The following is a 17,294-nucleotide window of genomic DNA, read 5'->3' as shown; positions in this document are numbered from 1 at the left end:
ACAACCACCATGGCGAGAACATGCACAAAAGCCAATTGTGCTGCAAATTTATTCCCACATATAGGCAGAAGCACAACCGTAAAGCGAATCCACATACCTGTGCAGGTGGAGACTGCATAGGGTTGTTGTCTAAGATGATGTGTTGCAGTTGCCTCAATTTCCTGTAGGCTGGAGGAATCTCTGTGATCTTATTGCAGGAGAAGTCAAGTCGGATGAGAGGCAGATCAGCCAACTCTGAAAATACAAATAAGAAGAAACTGTGAACTTTGATCTTATAATGTAATATATTTTAATACAGGAATCTATTTTTTTAATGGCTATGTTTGTCGTACCTATACTCTTTCCCTCTATAGTCTATATAGTCTATAACAGATCAATCAATGTAAATAGCAGTGAATTTGACATATATGTTCAAATTTCTCATATGTTCTAGACTCTTTATTATTGAGACTGTTGATTTAAAAAAAAAAACCTGCCATCTCACAGCCCAGCCCTTCAAATTAATGGCAATATTTTTGCTACAGTTATTAATTAAAGAGCATGCAGGAAATAAGTTGAGGTATCTGCAGATACTTTTGGGGTCTTTGTCTTCAGTTCAGCCTGGCTGAATATATATGAACTGAAACAACTTCATTTATAAATACTACTAATTTGGTAGAAAACAGCAAAGACTGAATGGTTTGGTGTGTCACAGTTGTTGGGCTTGTCACTTCACCTATCCTCTATCTGTTGTATGATAGCATAATTTATTATGTGGTGTTCTGCTGATTTTCCCTGTGCCAACACTAACAAGATATGCAACACTAAACATACACTACTCAGTAGTGTTTCTTGGCTATGAAAGACTGGCATGCTTGCCAAAATGTCTGTTAAAATCAGTGATGTACAAGAAATATGTCCAAAGTGAAAGAAATACAGAGAGCTTCATGAGTGATGGATTTACCATCAGGCAGCATGGGAAGACTATTCTTCCTGATGTTGAGCTCTCTCAAAGCTTGAAGCCGCCCCACTTGAGCTGGCAGCACCTGGATCTCATTACAGCTCACGTCCTGCAAGGGGAGACAAAGAGTAATAAATATTTGTCTGTCTATACATGCATGTATGTACACACACACACACACACACACACACACACACAAAATGGTAAATAAGTGCAGCAATTTATTGTTATTGATAGCACCCACGTGAAGCAATTTTAATGCTCTCATGAGACAAGCAATATATTTAAAAATACAATGCAATTATAAATAAAGAATATATCTGAATATACACTACTGTGCAAAAGTCTTGAGGCACCCCTTATTTCTTTATATTTTGCCAGGAAAATTGGAAATTGGTGCAGCAGTTTATTGAAATGTGCAAAGATATGTGTAAATACAGGATATAAGGCAAAAAACAGAGTTTGTACAATTCTAATGAGTTTGAAAGTCAGTATTTTGGTGTGACCACCTTTATTCTTCAACACAGCCTGAACTCTCTGAGGCAGCTTTCTTGTCATTTCTTTAAGTAGTCTTCAGGAATAGTTCTCCAAGCTTCTTGAAGGGCATTCAAAGCTCTACATTGGATGTTGGCTGTTCTCTGACAAGATGATCCCACGCTGCTTCAATACTGTTGAGGTCTGGGCTCTGGGGAGACAGTGTTCCATTGTCAACTCTCCTTCAGTCCTGTTGCCACTGTTTTTTTGTCCCGTTCTTGTGTAGTGTGGCATACCTCAGCCTTTACTCCCTGTTTCCCTTCCTTAAGAATGGCTTCTTGACAGCCACCCTTCCACTGAGACATTTCTGAAGAGGCTTCAGTGAACAGTAGATGGATCAGCTGAAGGGACAGATGTATCTCTCAGATCTTGTGGATTTTTTTCCTATTTCTTAAAGGCATGACTTTCAGATACTGTTCATCTGCTGTAGATATTCTTTTAGGCAGGCCACTTCTTTTGTCCTCCACTTGTCCAGTTTCCTCAATTTTTTTAAGGACAAACTGCACGCTATACTGAGATATGTCAAGTTTTCAGCTAATAGCTCTTTGGGAATTCCTTTGCTGGTGCAAAAATACTATTTTGTCCCAGTCGAGCTGTGTTATCTTTGGCATTGTTCATAGATTCTACTAAATTGGACACGGGATTAAATTATGTGTTTTTGTGACAGGCTGTTACTGTATGTTGCCTGTTATGTGTAGACACAACACTGGTTCATCTCTTGAGTTAGGTGCTTCAGTGATTCATAGGTCAGTGTTAGGTGGCTTAAAAAACAAAAACAACAAAAGCAAATTCCTCTGAAAATGGTCAGGTATAAGAACTGGATGGAAAATGAGTGAAAGAAAGAAAAACTTTGAAAGACCTTTAAAAAGCCTGGAGAACTATCACTCAAGACCACTTAAAAAAAAAAAGAACGAAATTCTGGCTTCTTGGAGGCAAAATATTAAGAAGTGAGGGGTTGCCTGAGACTTCTGCACAGTACTATACAGTTTATGAAGGGTGACATATACACACTCCTCACCAGTTCCATTAAGTCTTTGGCCTTTCCAATCTCTTCAGGGATGGACACAAGCTTATTGTTGCTCACAAGCAAAACTTTAAGGGGAAGGTTGAAAAGGTATTTCGGCAAAACTGTCAGGAGATTTCGGCTGCAGAGAAAGACAAAACAATGAGGTGCATTAAAAATAGCATACAGAAGCGTGTAACACTGAGATTACCGTGACGGGGAATTGAGTTCTAGCAAAAGAGGAAATGTCTCTTTCGTGTGAGCGTTTTCGCCCTCTTACTAAGCTGAAAGAGGAACAGGCACTTCTTAGGACACAACACTGAATGCACATCAACGTTCACTTATCTTGTGTTTAACGAGACTGGAACATTACTGCAAGTATAACACTAGCAATGGCTCACCTGATGTCGAGATAAGTCAGCATCTGCAGATTGATAATAGCTTCTGGGATGCACTTGATGCAGTTGTGGTAGAGGTTGAGTGACTCGAGGGGGGCGAACAGACACACTTCTGGGGGGATTTCTGTGAGCCGATTCTTAGACAGATCTGGAAAGAGGAGACACAGCAAAAATGTTTACATACAGTATGTTACATACAATCAGTATGTGGCATCCTGATTATAACCCTGTAACATCAGCTGTGTTTGCTTTGGGCATGAGAAGCCATTCCCAAAGCCTTGATAGACCGATCAATACATATCTGTGACTGAACAGTGGGGAACATGCCTCTTCATCGAATGCTGGTCTAATATTACACCAGAGTCTTGGGCTTTATAGGTTTGAGTGCTGCTGGCAGAGTCATACGTCAGTATTTCCAGCATCGATCTCACTGGGAGTGGCACATTAATGGCTTTAGAGTTGTATGAATGAGTGGAGAGTGCTGGAACTCATCTCGCATTTGTTCTTTTATTGAATGACAAGTTAAAAACTACTAAATGTTTTTCTGGGTTGCTTTTTTGTACAGAAGAATTAGGTTTGCTCAGGCACAGAATAATTTAGGATAATTTATGCAGGATACTTGATGGGATTTATCTCTTTTTATTAAGAGGATGTCAAAGTGAATGACACTATGACTGCACTTAAGTAACTGAAATACATCTTTTAACACATATGGAAACATATTTGCAATGTCATGTCATCCCACCCCCACCCCCCACGACCATAAACAGGATAAGCGGAACAGGATGGATGGATGGATGGATGGATATGATAACAAGAGTAAGCAACCATACTAACAACTGTTAAGGCTGTGAAGCTATAACATTTGTGGTTTAATAGCATGGCATCATATCACAATGACAACATTAAAATACTCAGGAATATTTATTATGTTTAAGAGCTTTGTTTACCATCATTACAACATCTTAGCAAATCCATGCCAATAGTTTTGTTCATATTTGTTTAGTTAAGACATCGATAAAGTTACTAAGAATTTATCCTGGGAGCTACTATTGTCCCTTGCCAACTCAAACTTGCCCCAACTTGTCACCTAAAACATGCAATTCCAACTTCAAGGTGTGGCTAGAGGGGGAAATCAGTATGATTCATCGTATGGCATCCACAAATGGCAACAACAGATGTTGAATAACTTGAGTCCCTTTATTAACTAATATATATTCACCTTTATTCACCTTTGTTATGTAGCCATATGATGCAGAAGTTAGCTTCTGAATTGGCAGTTAAGAGGAAGGTTCAACTCATAAAGCAGATATGTATGACAGTTTCATGTTTGTCAAACTTATTCGTAAAAACAAATGAGAGCAATTTTATCATTTTTATGTAGTCGTAATCAGACTAGGCCTTTCTAGCCTTACTCATACATCATGGCATTTTTCAGGATATTTCCATTGTTTTTTTTAGGGCTGTGTGTCTTTAAAATGTACAGCTAGTTATTTTTCCTAGGTCCAGATGTATGAACCCATGCAGTCCACTGAGTCGCTAACAATGCCATCTCATCAGTCTGACAGATGCATATTGAACAATTCTTTACAGAGCTGTGCAAACGTCTTGAGCCACCCCTCATTTCTTTACATTTTGCTTCCAAATGTTAAGAAATGAGGAACAAAAGGCAGCCAACATCCAAATTTGAGCTTTGGGCTGTCCTCCAAAAAGCCTGGAGAACTATTCTTCATGATTTCTTGCCTAAGAAAGTTCAGGCTGTGTTGAGGAATAAAGGTGGTCATACCAAATATTGATTTTTCAAGCTTGTTGGAATTGCACAAACTCTGTTTTTGCCTTTTATATTGTATTTCCATGTCTGTTTGCACATGCATCAATTTTCCTGGCAAAATAATAAAGAAGTGAGGGGTCCAATGTGGATATAAACCCAGACATTCTAGCTGTGAGGCAGCAGCGCTAACCACCACGCCACCGTGCTACCCCTAATTTACTGACAAATCACAGCCATGCATTAATTAGCTATACATCCATGCTTCTGTTCTGCAACAGGAATATGAATGTAATCTCTGCTTCAGCCTCCCATTTGTATCTGCCTGTTGTAATAAAATATTTAGGATTTTTCCCATGAATGTCAAAGAAAGGAAGCATACAGATACAGATGGTTAAGCTCATTAACTCTGATATCTGTCCTCATTCAGCATTCAGAATTAGCAAATTTATTACAAATACTTACTCTGGCACCTCATTTTTTAAAAGGTTTAAGTCTATATACTACTAGTGGTCTTTAAAGCTCAGTTGTTTATTATAATAAATAGCATTCTGACAATTTTGCAGATGTATTTGGTAAAGGACAGCAGATGTTTCATCCACTGCCTACAGCCACATGAACAAGTGAGGCATAGATGTATGGCTTAATATTGCTACCTTATCTGTAGTTCAGGAGGTAAAGCACATCACCAACAGAAGGTTGGTGGTTCCTGGTTGCGCCAGTCTGCATGCCAAAGTATCCTTGGGCAAAATACTGAACCCCAAGTTGCTCTGCAATGTGTTCGGCAGAGCGTGAAAGCGCTTAGGTGTAGAAAAATGAGGCGTGTTGTATGAGGCTTTTAGTGCTCGAGTAGAAAAGCGCTAATTAAGAACCAGTCCATTTACCATTCTTTTTTTGGATATCTTTAGATCATACACTAACCCCAAATTATGGCACCTTATCCCACATACTGAATGCATCACATGTGCAAGCAAAATTCATAAATCCACAGTGTGTCTTGGTCATTTTCTTTCTCTTTCCTGTTAAATAAACACTGACACAAACTCCTGGAACACAAGGATACTTGTAAAGGTTACCTTGCAATATATAGAATTCACCTTCAAACACTTATTGATTCAATGACTACAAATGATGTGTGTGTGTGTGTGTGTGTGTGTGTGTGTGTGTGTGTGTGTGTGTGTGTGTGTGTGTGTGTGTGTGTGTGTGTGTGTGTGTGTGTGTGTGTGTGTGTGTGTTGCTAGTATTCTACTCATGTTTCAGTGACCTAAATCTGTCTGCACGGTTGCATTATGAGGATGTAAAATAAATCATTACTTTCTTAAGACTTTTGTAAAGGTTAGGCAAATAGTAATTACTGTCAGCAAATTTACAGCAAGTTAATGTAAGTCTCAATTCTTTGATAGACTAGATAGATGCACTGATATATCACTTTCTAGTCGGCCACTCAAAGCACCTTACACTGCGAGCAGAATGCATCAAGTCTTCCACACGCTCTTACTCTACCACACATGTGCTCACACACTAGGGGTGATTTGAGGGTTCAGTATCGTGACAAGGACACTTCGACATGAGGAGAGGAGCAGGGGGATTAGTGGACGGCCCGCTCTTCCTCCAGTGTGGTGTGTGTGTGCGTGCATGCATGTGTGAACAATCTTGTCTTCTGAATTATCTCTGGGTGACAAGATAATTAGAGTGACGAGCTGCTGCTGCAGAGCTCCAGATAAACAGGAGGCTTTCAATTATTCTGTCCCACATAAGCAAAGTGCACTATCCTTTGCTTTGGAAAAGCAAACACTCCTGCACCTCCATCCCCTTATTATGTGCAATTATATGTAGGTACCATTAAGCAACTGAGCTATATGGGTTTTACTGTTTAATGTGATGGATTGACATGAATAATATAAATCACTTATCTTTTATTTAAATATGGGAAGTAGAGCCTTCAATGTTCTTCCCCAGTGCAACCAGACACCCTCTCTACAGGTGACCCTGAACCATCATTTAGGTTCCTCGGGGACTTCCCATGATCACTGAGCTCTTCTACTCCACTCTTCTTTTTTTTCATTCGTCATTCATTCATACACCACTACTGCACATGATTAACACCCACCCCACCCCCCAGCTTTGTGTTTTACAATGTTTATTGTTTATCTCTCTGTGCTCTTCTTTGCTTCCATCTCCCCTCAACCCAAACCGGTCACTGAGCCTGGTTCTGTCGGTTGTCCCTTCCTGTTAACAGGGAGCTTTTCTTCTCTACCGCTGCCAAGTGCTTGCTCATAGGGGACTGTAAGATCACTGGGTTTCTTTCTCTGATATTGTAGGCTTATAATATTGATTGTTGTTGTGAGTGTCTGCTGTAAAAAATAAAAATAAAAATTGACCTGAAATGCACTGAACTGAGTTCAGCCAGGGAAAAGGGAAAGGAACATTTATTAACTACACACCACTAATGCATGAAAAAGCTGACTAGCTGGAACTCTGCTGCTACTACTGTGACTCCTAGTATGGCTTCTCATAATAGTATTTAGACAAAAGTGCCACTAATTCCAGTAAAACTAGTGACTAGAAACTGTTTTGTTTTATTCAACTAGGATAGCCAAATGTCCAAGTAGTACTTATAGGAAACTGAGGTCTGATATCATGGATATGAAATAGATATTCAAGCAGCTTTCCACAGATAGGCTCTCATTGTATAGCTCTTACATGAGCTCTGACAGCAGTCAGTAAACAGAAGTGAGAAGCAGACTATGACATAGTCAGCAGCACAAAGGGAAAAGAAGCCAAAAGGTTAAGGGAAACAGAAATTACCACATGGGGAAAGACTAAAGCTGAGGTCACAAGGTATACTCGCTTTCCATTAAGAGTAAACGCTGCTTCTCCCTGAGGCTTGGATCTTGATGCTGTAACCCAGCTGTATATAGACAATTCCCCTATCTCCCTCCACACCCTCCTCTGGCCCCACAACTGGGTATTCTCTGTTAGTAGTGGGTGAATAGGAGATGGGGGTAGGTGGAGGCAGGCTTTATATGCCTGTCTGTCTTTTTCCGCTTTTCCCTCCTCCAACCTAGGCCATGCACCATCTGCAGCACACAGTGGGTCTTTAATCCACCTGCTGGTTGCCTTGAGGTCCCGCAGAACAAGGCCCGCCAGGCAGACAAGCACTCCACCAAGGATCCACTGCACCATCACACCATATCATCAATCTATTCATTTATGATTTTAGTGCAGATGCTGTTTGGATATGTCCTGTCATGACACAGCAAACTGTATATCCTTTCTTCTGACACAAACAGCAGAGCCTCTATTGTGAACAGCAAAAAAAAAAATGCACTTGTGACCACCTTAACACATAAAAAAACATCAGTTATTTGTCTATAAGCTGCAGGAAAATGACGCCTAAATACTTGAATTATTTACTGTAGTACATCGACAACACTATAGGATTCAGATTAACTAAAACATGGAAGGTACATGACAAGAAGATGATTAATTGGGGTTAATTAATTGGCACCCTGCAGCAGATGTGACCACAGCCAGTCTGCCTGCCAGGTTTTGGGTGTGGTCTGGTGCCGCGGGATGGACCGTGCAGATTGTTCTATGTGAGCTTTGGCCTGAAAAATTGGGACGTCTCTGAATCAGCTGCTTTTGTCCAGCTACCTTTGCAGGGGTTGTCTGTGAGAGCCTGTAATCACGGTCAGGCATCGCACTCTCTACTCTCTACCCAAGTCAGATATGCTCAGTAAAATATCTTGTAGAAGCTTCAGCAGCGCTCAGTGTTAACAGATTCACTGATACACAATTCATATAAAATATAGACACATTATTTTAATCCCTGTAGAAATACAATATTAGATTTTTGTTCTAATTATTTATTGTACATTGACTACCCAAGATACTTACCTCAACTTTTATTTTCACTGAGTCTCTGACCCCAGCAATTAGATGAATGAAATCAAATCACATGTCAAACATTTGATTTGTGTTCCTCTTTGTAAATGAAGAAGCAGAAGCTCTGGCTGTACACTTGACAAACTCTGACAGTACAAATACTCTGATTAGAAAATTCATACATTCAACATGTCCCTGCTAAATTCTGATCAAATGCATCGTGCTTTGAAACGACACTAAAATCACCACAACCCTCTGTTATATGACACCCATTTCTTATTTACTGTGGTTTGTTGAGCTTTTGTCAAGCACAAATGCCAAACACTTGCAGATTTCCCAGATGTGGATTACGCCTAGTCCCAGACTTAAAGGAAAATTCAGTGAGGATCTCAAGTGGGAAAGTTTTGAAGTCTAGGATTACACTTAATCCTTCCCTTCTCATACTTCTTTAATGTGAAGGTTTCTTCTGTTTAACCCGATTTTAACTTCAGTGCTTTCTAAGCTGTTGTTCACAGATAATAATCTATTAGAGGTCACCATTTCAATTTCTGGTAATTTTACATTCATGTGTGAATATTTAACAGCAGCATCATTAATATTATAAAGGCTTGCATTCTTGTTAACAGTCTAGGCATGGGTGGGTAAATCTAGAAGAACCCTGAGGGGGAAAACACACAAGTGTGGAATGTGACTTTTTTTTCTGGTTACACTCATTTTCCCCTGATTTCTCAAAGACCAGCTATAACTAAAGGACACCAACAGTTTTCTAAAAATATGAGTTTTTTTTTTTTTTTTTTTTTATTTCTATATTGTGTCTCATATATAAGAAATATCCCCATCCCAGAAGAGCCTGCTGCTCTACACGGGGTGCTCAGAAGATGAGCTGAGAGGAGATGCCTTCAGAAGAGACAGAGAATATCTGATTTAACAGAGCATCGAGAACGAGCAGCACTGCTTGAACTTTAATGAGCTGTGGCGCTTTCAGTATTTACACTAGTTGATTATTAAGTCCAGGAATGTTTGTCCTTGCGGAGGCCGTCCTTCAAGAGTTTAACTTCTAAGGAATGCAACAACACCTTGTGAGATTTGCTGTGTACGTCAAGTCACACAAAAATCAAATAAAAAGGGCAAAGTTGCATTTGGCCGCCTGTTTCAACCAGCTCTGCAAAGAATTCAGAAATCTGAACATGCTTTTGGTTTATTCTTGGCTGTAAAATTATGCATGCATCCTCATTTTGTGAAAAAAAAATAATAAATCACTTTCTTTTTTTTTTTGCTTTCTTCTCTTTTACACCTTCATTTACTAGATGACACAATAATTAGCAAGACAGTAAAGCGTTTATAATGTGATGACAGATTAGGTGCAAACTTCAGTTGTGGTACTGTCATTATAGATGGGAAGATAAAACCACAAACTAAAACCGCTGCCTGTATTGCTGATTACACCATAAATAAATCTTTCTGCTCTCCTAGAAGCCAACGTTTTAAATGTGTTTATTAGCATTCTCCTGAACAACCAAAGAAATGACACAGTTGGTGTAGAGTTTGATGTATGTCTGACAGTAATGCACATCTGTGAATGCACCTCCCAATGGTGGGGTAATGGCAGGCAGAGGCTTGCGGGACCTGAACATCTGCCCAGTTTGGTGCACTGCTCCCTGCACTTCTCCACAAGGTCAGGGCAGCATTCTCAGGGTGCTTCCACACTCCCGTGGGAAAACAAACTGACTGGAGACAAACTGGCAGCAGCACACAGACACCCTCGTGAGATGTCCGCTCTTTTATATTTTGTTGTTGTTGCTCAGTAGCTGTCAGATGAAGTCGACTCATTAGACACCACTCTGTGTATGATTGCCTTCCCCTTCTAAACCCAGCAATGTGATGAAATCAAAATAGCACTGCTTTACAGTGTATCCAGAGCCACTTGTTCTTTTTCATCAGCTTTCAGCTTTCAGGTGTAACAAATAATTTGACTTAATAAGCTGCATCTTTGAATACAAAATTACTGCTACTATTCAATGAGGACTGAGTGGGCTAGTATCTACAAGTCAACGACACAAGAGGCTGCACCTACAGCACAGGCTTATGAGAAACTGCTATATTAAACCTGAATGAGGAGCAAACTTGAAAATGCATCTGAGTTGACTGAGCCAGCAAAACTACACCATTTACATCAACTGCAGTCTCTGCTGTAAAAGGAAAGGATGACACTGGGAGGTGTTGAGCTCTCTTGGCGCATCTGAAAGTGAGACTTCCTTGTGGCACACCTTTAATTCGACAGCGTGAAATGAAGATGTGAAAAACAAGTGCAACATGCAGCGAGGTATGCAGCATTCACAGCGACTGGATTGCACTAGCACAGAAATATAAACCTTCCAGTCTCGGTAGGGTTATCACCGCTGTTATAGTGTGCACTTGAGATAACAGCAGCTCTTTCTAAATTCAAAATGCATGATGTTTGGTTTCTAGTTCAATAGAGGGAAAGCTTATTATTAGAAGCGCAGCCTAACAGACAATAAATAGTTCACCCCAGCTTCCTGTTGTGTGGTCGGTCTCGAAACATGACTCGAAAAAGCTTTGAGCTCTTCTGGGTTGTTTATGCTGTATCACCTTATAAGTCCTGTTCATTCTGGAGAATTAGCACACACGACTATCGAAGGAGCAGAATTCCAAAGATATGGGTGGACAAATTCCCTCAGAAAATGATTACTCATGACTAATAACAGTAGAGTAGTATGTAAGAAAATAGTTAGCTTAGTACTGGAAGATATGGCTGCTTGTTAAGCAAACCTTTCACCTCACCATGAATGGTTTTCAGGGGCTGGGGCCCTGTGCATATCATGAGATACTGCAACTGCTGTTGCTTTAATTTTTATTCAGTAATTAAATATGTCAGTTTTAAGTGGGTTAAAAGAACTGCCTGGATATGAAGAGGTGTCCAAATCTTGGAGCAGAAAAAAATTATAACACCCTGGGGTACAGGTATGGCTAAGAGCTTCACATGGCAGATTAACACCAGATGGTCTATGGACACATCAGAGGAGGAGACCATCATCCTGAGATTTAACATCTTCTAGATGTCCGTGTTGATGCTTGAGGATGATAAATAGCAACCCAGTCTTACCAAAATTACCATTTGTGCACAAAAAGACGAATATATATGAATTTCTTCCCTAATTAAATACACGCCCACTTAAGGTTGCTCATAACAAAATCCCATGGGCTGCCCAGTCTGATAACGGCTGTAAATCAGACCAGCCCTTTTCTAAACCACCACATCCAATAAAACTTGGTATGCATGACCTGACATTGATAACACAGACTCCCGAAAACGTGAGAGTAATACTGACCCACTGACTACAGTTAAAGGTGACCCAGAAAGAGAGCAGCGAATACGATACAGGTTAAAACAGGAATCAGCCCACAGGCGAAAACAAAAGTAAACCTATGTCTTCCTCTTGTCTGGCAAATTATAAGCTACACTCTATAGCCAAAAAGAGCCAATCAGGCAGGGGGGGTGAGGCTGCCAGCAAGTAACCTGCATCTTTTGTCTGATTGTGCCGAATATGAAAAAAAAAAAAAAGCCGTGTGTGTGTGTGTGCCACGCGCTCATCACAAATGATATTCATTGAGCAAGAATTAGACGATTCGTGCCTGCAGGCTTCATTCACATAGTGCTCCAGCTGCCCCCGTGCCGAATCAGCTGCAGCTTGGTGTGCAAACCACTGCACAGCGCCTACTTGGGTGCGTCTGCCGTCTCATTCATGTGTCTCAAGGGGGGCTACTGAAAGCTTTTGGCGTCGACCAAAACAACCACACAAACAGCCGCCGAGACCCTTGCGCACTACACTGGAGTGATATATGACAGTAATTACAACCAGGATGTAGGAAATGTGCATTTACAGAAGTCAGCAGAGTGGACGGTATACCCCTTTAAATATTGTCACTTACACGTTATTGCGCGAGTATCCAGAAAATCGAGACAAAATCCATGCACAATGCGGGCATGCTGCATTCACACGCGCATTCATCCACGAGTACGTTTTATGCATGAAGCTCAGTGACTGAGTCGCGTGGCTTCCTGTAGTCCATGCGTGCACAGCAACCCACCTGCTTGTGTTGTATCGGTCAGATCATAGCTCATCCCCGGGTACTCCCTCAGCTTCCTGCCGCTCAGGTTCAGTATCCCCGAGCACACGGCATCCTCCAGAGCCCGGTCCAGGCTGCGGGCCGTGTGGTGCTGCTGCTGGTGCTGGTAGTGAGGGATGCCCGGGCTCCAGTGAGGTCCGCTGGGATAGTGATGGGTTTGTAAAGCACTGACAGCTCCCACACCTCCCTGACTAGACGCCATTTTTGTGGGGGGAAAAAAGAAGAAGAAGAAGAAGAGGAGAAAAATTACTCTTAGAATAATAACAGCGCACAGCGGCAGTTTCTCCGCCCATGCGCATACAGGCTACATTCCCGGCACGGACGCTAGGGGATGGGCTTCTGAGGCGGTGGTGCTGCTGCTGCTGCTACTGGTGATGATGAGGGGGTATGGTGGCCATTTTGGGCTTTTAACCCTTTTTCTCCATCTGGTAATAAACACCTTTAATCAGGAGACCGAGTGTAGCACAGGGTTAACGGGCCTTTGAAGCACACTAATTGGTGCAGTGGATATTTAGTGACAAACTATGAATAATCAATGTTATATATTAGAACAAAATTTGGTGTAATTAGGGTGCTATATCCCTCCAAAAATGAAAGAATCAGATAGTCTACATAATATTACTAATAATAATATTTTTACTTCTGGAGTACAGCACACATTCACTGCTGCTCATTAGAACACACAGATCATCTACTGTTGTACTGCCTCTAGTTGGGAAATAGCCAAAAGCAGGCTGAACAGTGAGATAAATAATTATCCTCTGCAGTCATTGTGAAAACTTATCCAGCATTACAGGTGCTGGTCAAAAAATTAGAATATCACGAAAAGGTTGATTTATTTCAGTAATTCCATTAAAAAAGTGAAACTTGTATATTATATTCATTCATTACACACAGACTGATATATTTCAAAGGTTTATTTCTTTTAATTTTGATGATTATAACTGACAACTACTGAAAACCCCAAATTCACTACCTCAGAAAATTAGAACATTACTTAAGACCAGTACAATAAAAGGATTTTTACAAATGTTGGCCAACTGAAAAGTATGAACATGAAAAGTATGAGCATGTACAGCACTCAATACTTAGTTGGGGCTCCTTTTGCCTGGATTACTGCAGTAATGCAGCGTGGCATGGAGTCGATCAGTCTGTGGCACTGCTCAGGTGTTATGAGAGCCCAGGTAGCTCTGATAGTGGCCTTCAGCTCTTCTGAATTGTTGGGTCTGGCGTATCACATCTTCCTCTTCACAATAGCCCACAGATTTTCTATGGGGTTAAGGTCAGGCGAGTTTGCTGGCCAATTAAGAACAGGGATACCATGGTCCTTAAAGCAGGTACTGGTAGCTTTGGCACTGTGTGCAGGTGCCAAGTCCTGTTGGAAAATGAAATCTGCATCTCCATAAAGTTGGTCAGCAGCAGGAAGCATGAAGTGCTCTAAAACTTCCTGGTAGACGGCTGCATTGACCTTGGACCTCGGAAAACTCAGTGGACCAACACCAGCAGATGACATGGTGCCCCAAACCATCACTGACTGTGGAAACTTTACACTGGACCTCAAGCAATGTGGATTCTGTGCCTCTCCTCTCTTCCTCCAGACTCTGGGACCTTGATTTCCAAAGGAAATGCAAAATTGACTTTGATCAGAGAACATAACTTTGGAGCACTCAGCAGCAGTCCAGTCCTTTTTGTCTTTAGCCCAGGCGAGACGCTTCTGATGTTGTCTCTTGTTCAAGAGTGGCTCGACACGAGGACTGTGACAGCTGAAACCCATGTCTGCATACGTCTGTGCGTGGTGGTTCTTGAAGCACTGACTCCAGCTGCAGTCCACTCTTTGTGAATCTCCCCCACATTTTTGAATGGGTTTTGTTTCACAATCCTCTCCAGGGTGCAGTTATCACTATTGCTTGTACACTTTTTTCTACCACATCGATCCTTCCCTTCTCTATTAATGTGCTTGGACACAGAGCTCTGTGAACAGCCAGCCTCTTTAGCAATGACCTTTTGTGTCTCACCCTCCTTGTGCAAAGTGTCAAAGGTGGTCTTCTGGACAACTGTCAAGTTAACAGTCTTCCCCATGATTGTGTAGCCTACAGAACTAGACTGAGAGACCATTTAAAGGCCGTTGCACGTGTTTTGAGCTAATTAGCTGATTAGAGTGTGGCACCAGGTGTCTTCAATATTGAACCTTTTCACAATATTCTAATTTGGGGTTTTGATTAGTTGTCAGTTATAATCATCAAAATTAAAAGAAACAAACATTTGAAATATATCAGTCTGTGTGTAATGAATGAATATAATATACAAGTTTCGCTTTTTTAAATGGAATTACTGAAATAAATCAACTTTTTCATGATATTCCAAGTTTATGACAGCACCTTTATATCCGGATCCTAATGGGGCAATTCATTTTCCCTCTAATGTCATAGAAGGGTGCTAATGTAAGCTGAAGGCCCCTCAGGTCAGCCAAAACAACCATCATCTGCCCCAAAGGTCCTCAGGTCAGCCCCTATTTGACCTCTGGTGTGGACCAAGCACATCTACAGACAGCTCAAATGTAGTTTGGCTCAAAAGCTTCACTATATCCACCTCAAAGGTCCTATTAAGGCTTCTCCTTCAGTCAGACCCATGATAATTAAAAGTATATATATATACTGTATAGCTTGCTCTCAAACTCAACTAGCTATTGCACATACAATACTTCCAAAGTGAAAAAGGAAAGTGGAAAAACAGGGACATCCAATTTTAATGAAAGCTTTGCAGCAGCTCACAATCGCAGTGAGTTTGGGACCTGAAACTTTGGTTTGTTCTAACCTAAACCAGGCCTGCTGCACCTCACACCTGAAGAAGAAAAGTGTCCAGGGAATACTTTTTGCCACCACCATTATTATTATTTTTTATTTTCTATTATTTTTTTATTTATTGGCAAGAAAAATGTGTTTACTCTTTTTTTTTTTTAGTGGACACATCTGAAAAGCATGCTTTTATTCTGAGGAAAGTTCTCTGAGCTCTGCTTGTGCACTAATTTTTGTTTTAACACTCATCCAGGAGTGAGACTGTGAACAGGTGCAACAGGCAGAAGTGATGCTGAAAGGAGAAAAAGGAGGAGATTGGGAGACAGACAGAAAAGAGACAACAGCAGGTGTGTGTGTGTGTGTGTCCGCAGACACTTACCTTAGAGTATTATCCTTATTTTTTTTTAAAAAAAAGAACAAGCTCTCACTGCTTCATTTTCCATTTAATATCAGATACATTAAAGGTTTCAGTAAAACTGCGTATTGTGATGGTCTCCATTTAAAACTATTCTGCGTGCATACATATACACATTGTATGTACACAAGTTGGCTATGGCCCACCAAACATTTGTGCCTATTTATTATCATTTTAGTATAATTTTTATTATTTGCACGATTTTGTTATTTTATATACCTCAATATTTTCCATCAGACATGTTATATATAATCAGACAAGTGACTGAAAAGAGGAATTTGAGGAACAACACACACTTTTGTCCACTGATGTTCAAAAGTGGACAGCCTCTGGCACTTTCAGCCTCTGCTGCACACATTTTGATGGTAAATGCTGAAAATTATTCAGCATTACTTACTGATTCACTTTGGGAAATCTTATTGCCAACATAAAAAAAACAAAAAACTTTTTTTATACTTGACACACCCCAAGTCCAAGATATTTTTTGATGGTTAGGGGCAACATTGTACAACAATGGTACAAAATAACAGAGAAAATTATTTTTCATAGTTCATAAGACAACTGTTAGAGCAATAAAAACATCAGAAAATCTTCCAAAAATGTCAACAAATTGTGAAACAAAGAATTGAAAAACACTTGAAACATATATGACTTGATATAAGCTTAGGTTCGTGTTGCCCAGTGTCGTCATATTGAGTCTCATGTTGTGAGACATTGCTGTCGTCACCCTGTGTGAAATATCAAGTTCTTCTGTGCTGTAAACAGAGGTGCACATTACACTTCACATCACTTTTGATGAACCCTGCATCTTCCCTCGTTGTCACATATTGTTGGCCAGTGTGATGTATTGTCCAAGTGGTTTTGGGATGGAGCTGTGGATCCCTGCATCTTCCTCTTCTCTTCATGCTTTTGAGATATCCCACCACTGGTTCATCCTCTCCACTTGCTTTCTTTTTTGGATTTGCAGAGTTTGTGCAGTTAGGGACCTGAATGCATACAAATGCATGTGGTCGCTTTTTGTCATCCCAGTCTCAGTGCAGTCCCGTTTGCAGAGCAGCCAGCATGTCACCACTGGCATGTCTGTCAAATGAAAGACAAGGTGGGGGTACCACGTTTTTGAAAGGTAGGGTAGGGTTACCTTACCTAAGGTACCCTAACCCTATAAAGTCTCCCTGAAGAAGTACACCTTATTGCACAACATTGCCCTGAGGAAATGAAAAGAATAACTGAATTTCTGAACATGCAAAATAAAAGAAAAACTTCATAAACCCCTTTCTAATACTTTCTAATACACACCTGTATTTTTATTTACAGTTTGTCATTTTAGATATGATAACTAGGGCAAATATTTTTATCTTCTTCTCTCACCATGCGCTCCTGTGACCATGTGTCTGAAAAGGATGT

At 40.6% G+C, this 17,294-nt stretch overlaps 1 protein-coding gene across 2 annotated transcripts in view; it reads right to left on the bottom strand.

Moving 5' to 3' along the window:
* Window positions 1–12,943, bottom strand: part of lrch2 (leucine-rich repeats and calponin homology (CH) domain containing 2) — a 33,250-nt gene extending 20,307 nt beyond the window's left edge. Inside the window, exons 1-5 of one of the 2 annotated variants that reach the window (XM_030746335.1) lie at window positions 12,642–12,943; window positions 2,879–3,023; window positions 2,493–2,619; window positions 944–1,049; window positions 98–234 (exon numbers count right to left, since the gene is read on the bottom strand). In XM_030746335.1, coding sequence (XP_030602195.1) covers window positions 98–234; window positions 944–1,049; window positions 2,493–2,619; window positions 2,879–3,023; window positions 12,642–12,882 — 756 coding nt within the window. In that variant the 5' untranslated portion in view covers window positions 12,883–12,943. The remainder of the gene's footprint in view (window positions 1–97; window positions 235–943; window positions 1,050–2,492; window positions 2,620–2,878; window positions 3,024–12,641) is intronic. The other variant, XM_030746337.1, reaches the window with a different exon arrangement.
* Window positions 12,944–17,294: the final 4,351 nt, after the last annotated feature.

This window comes from Archocentrus centrarchus, chromosome 14 (genome assembly GCF_007364275.1).
Source record: "Archocentrus centrarchus isolate MPI-CPG fArcCen1 chromosome 14, fArcCen1, whole genome shotgun sequence".
Taxonomy (NCBI): Eukaryota; Metazoa; Chordata; class Actinopteri; order Cichliformes; family Cichlidae; genus Archocentrus; species Archocentrus centrarchus.
Note: the sequence above shows the minus strand (reverse complement) of the source record. Positions and strands in the feature narration are given on the sequence as shown.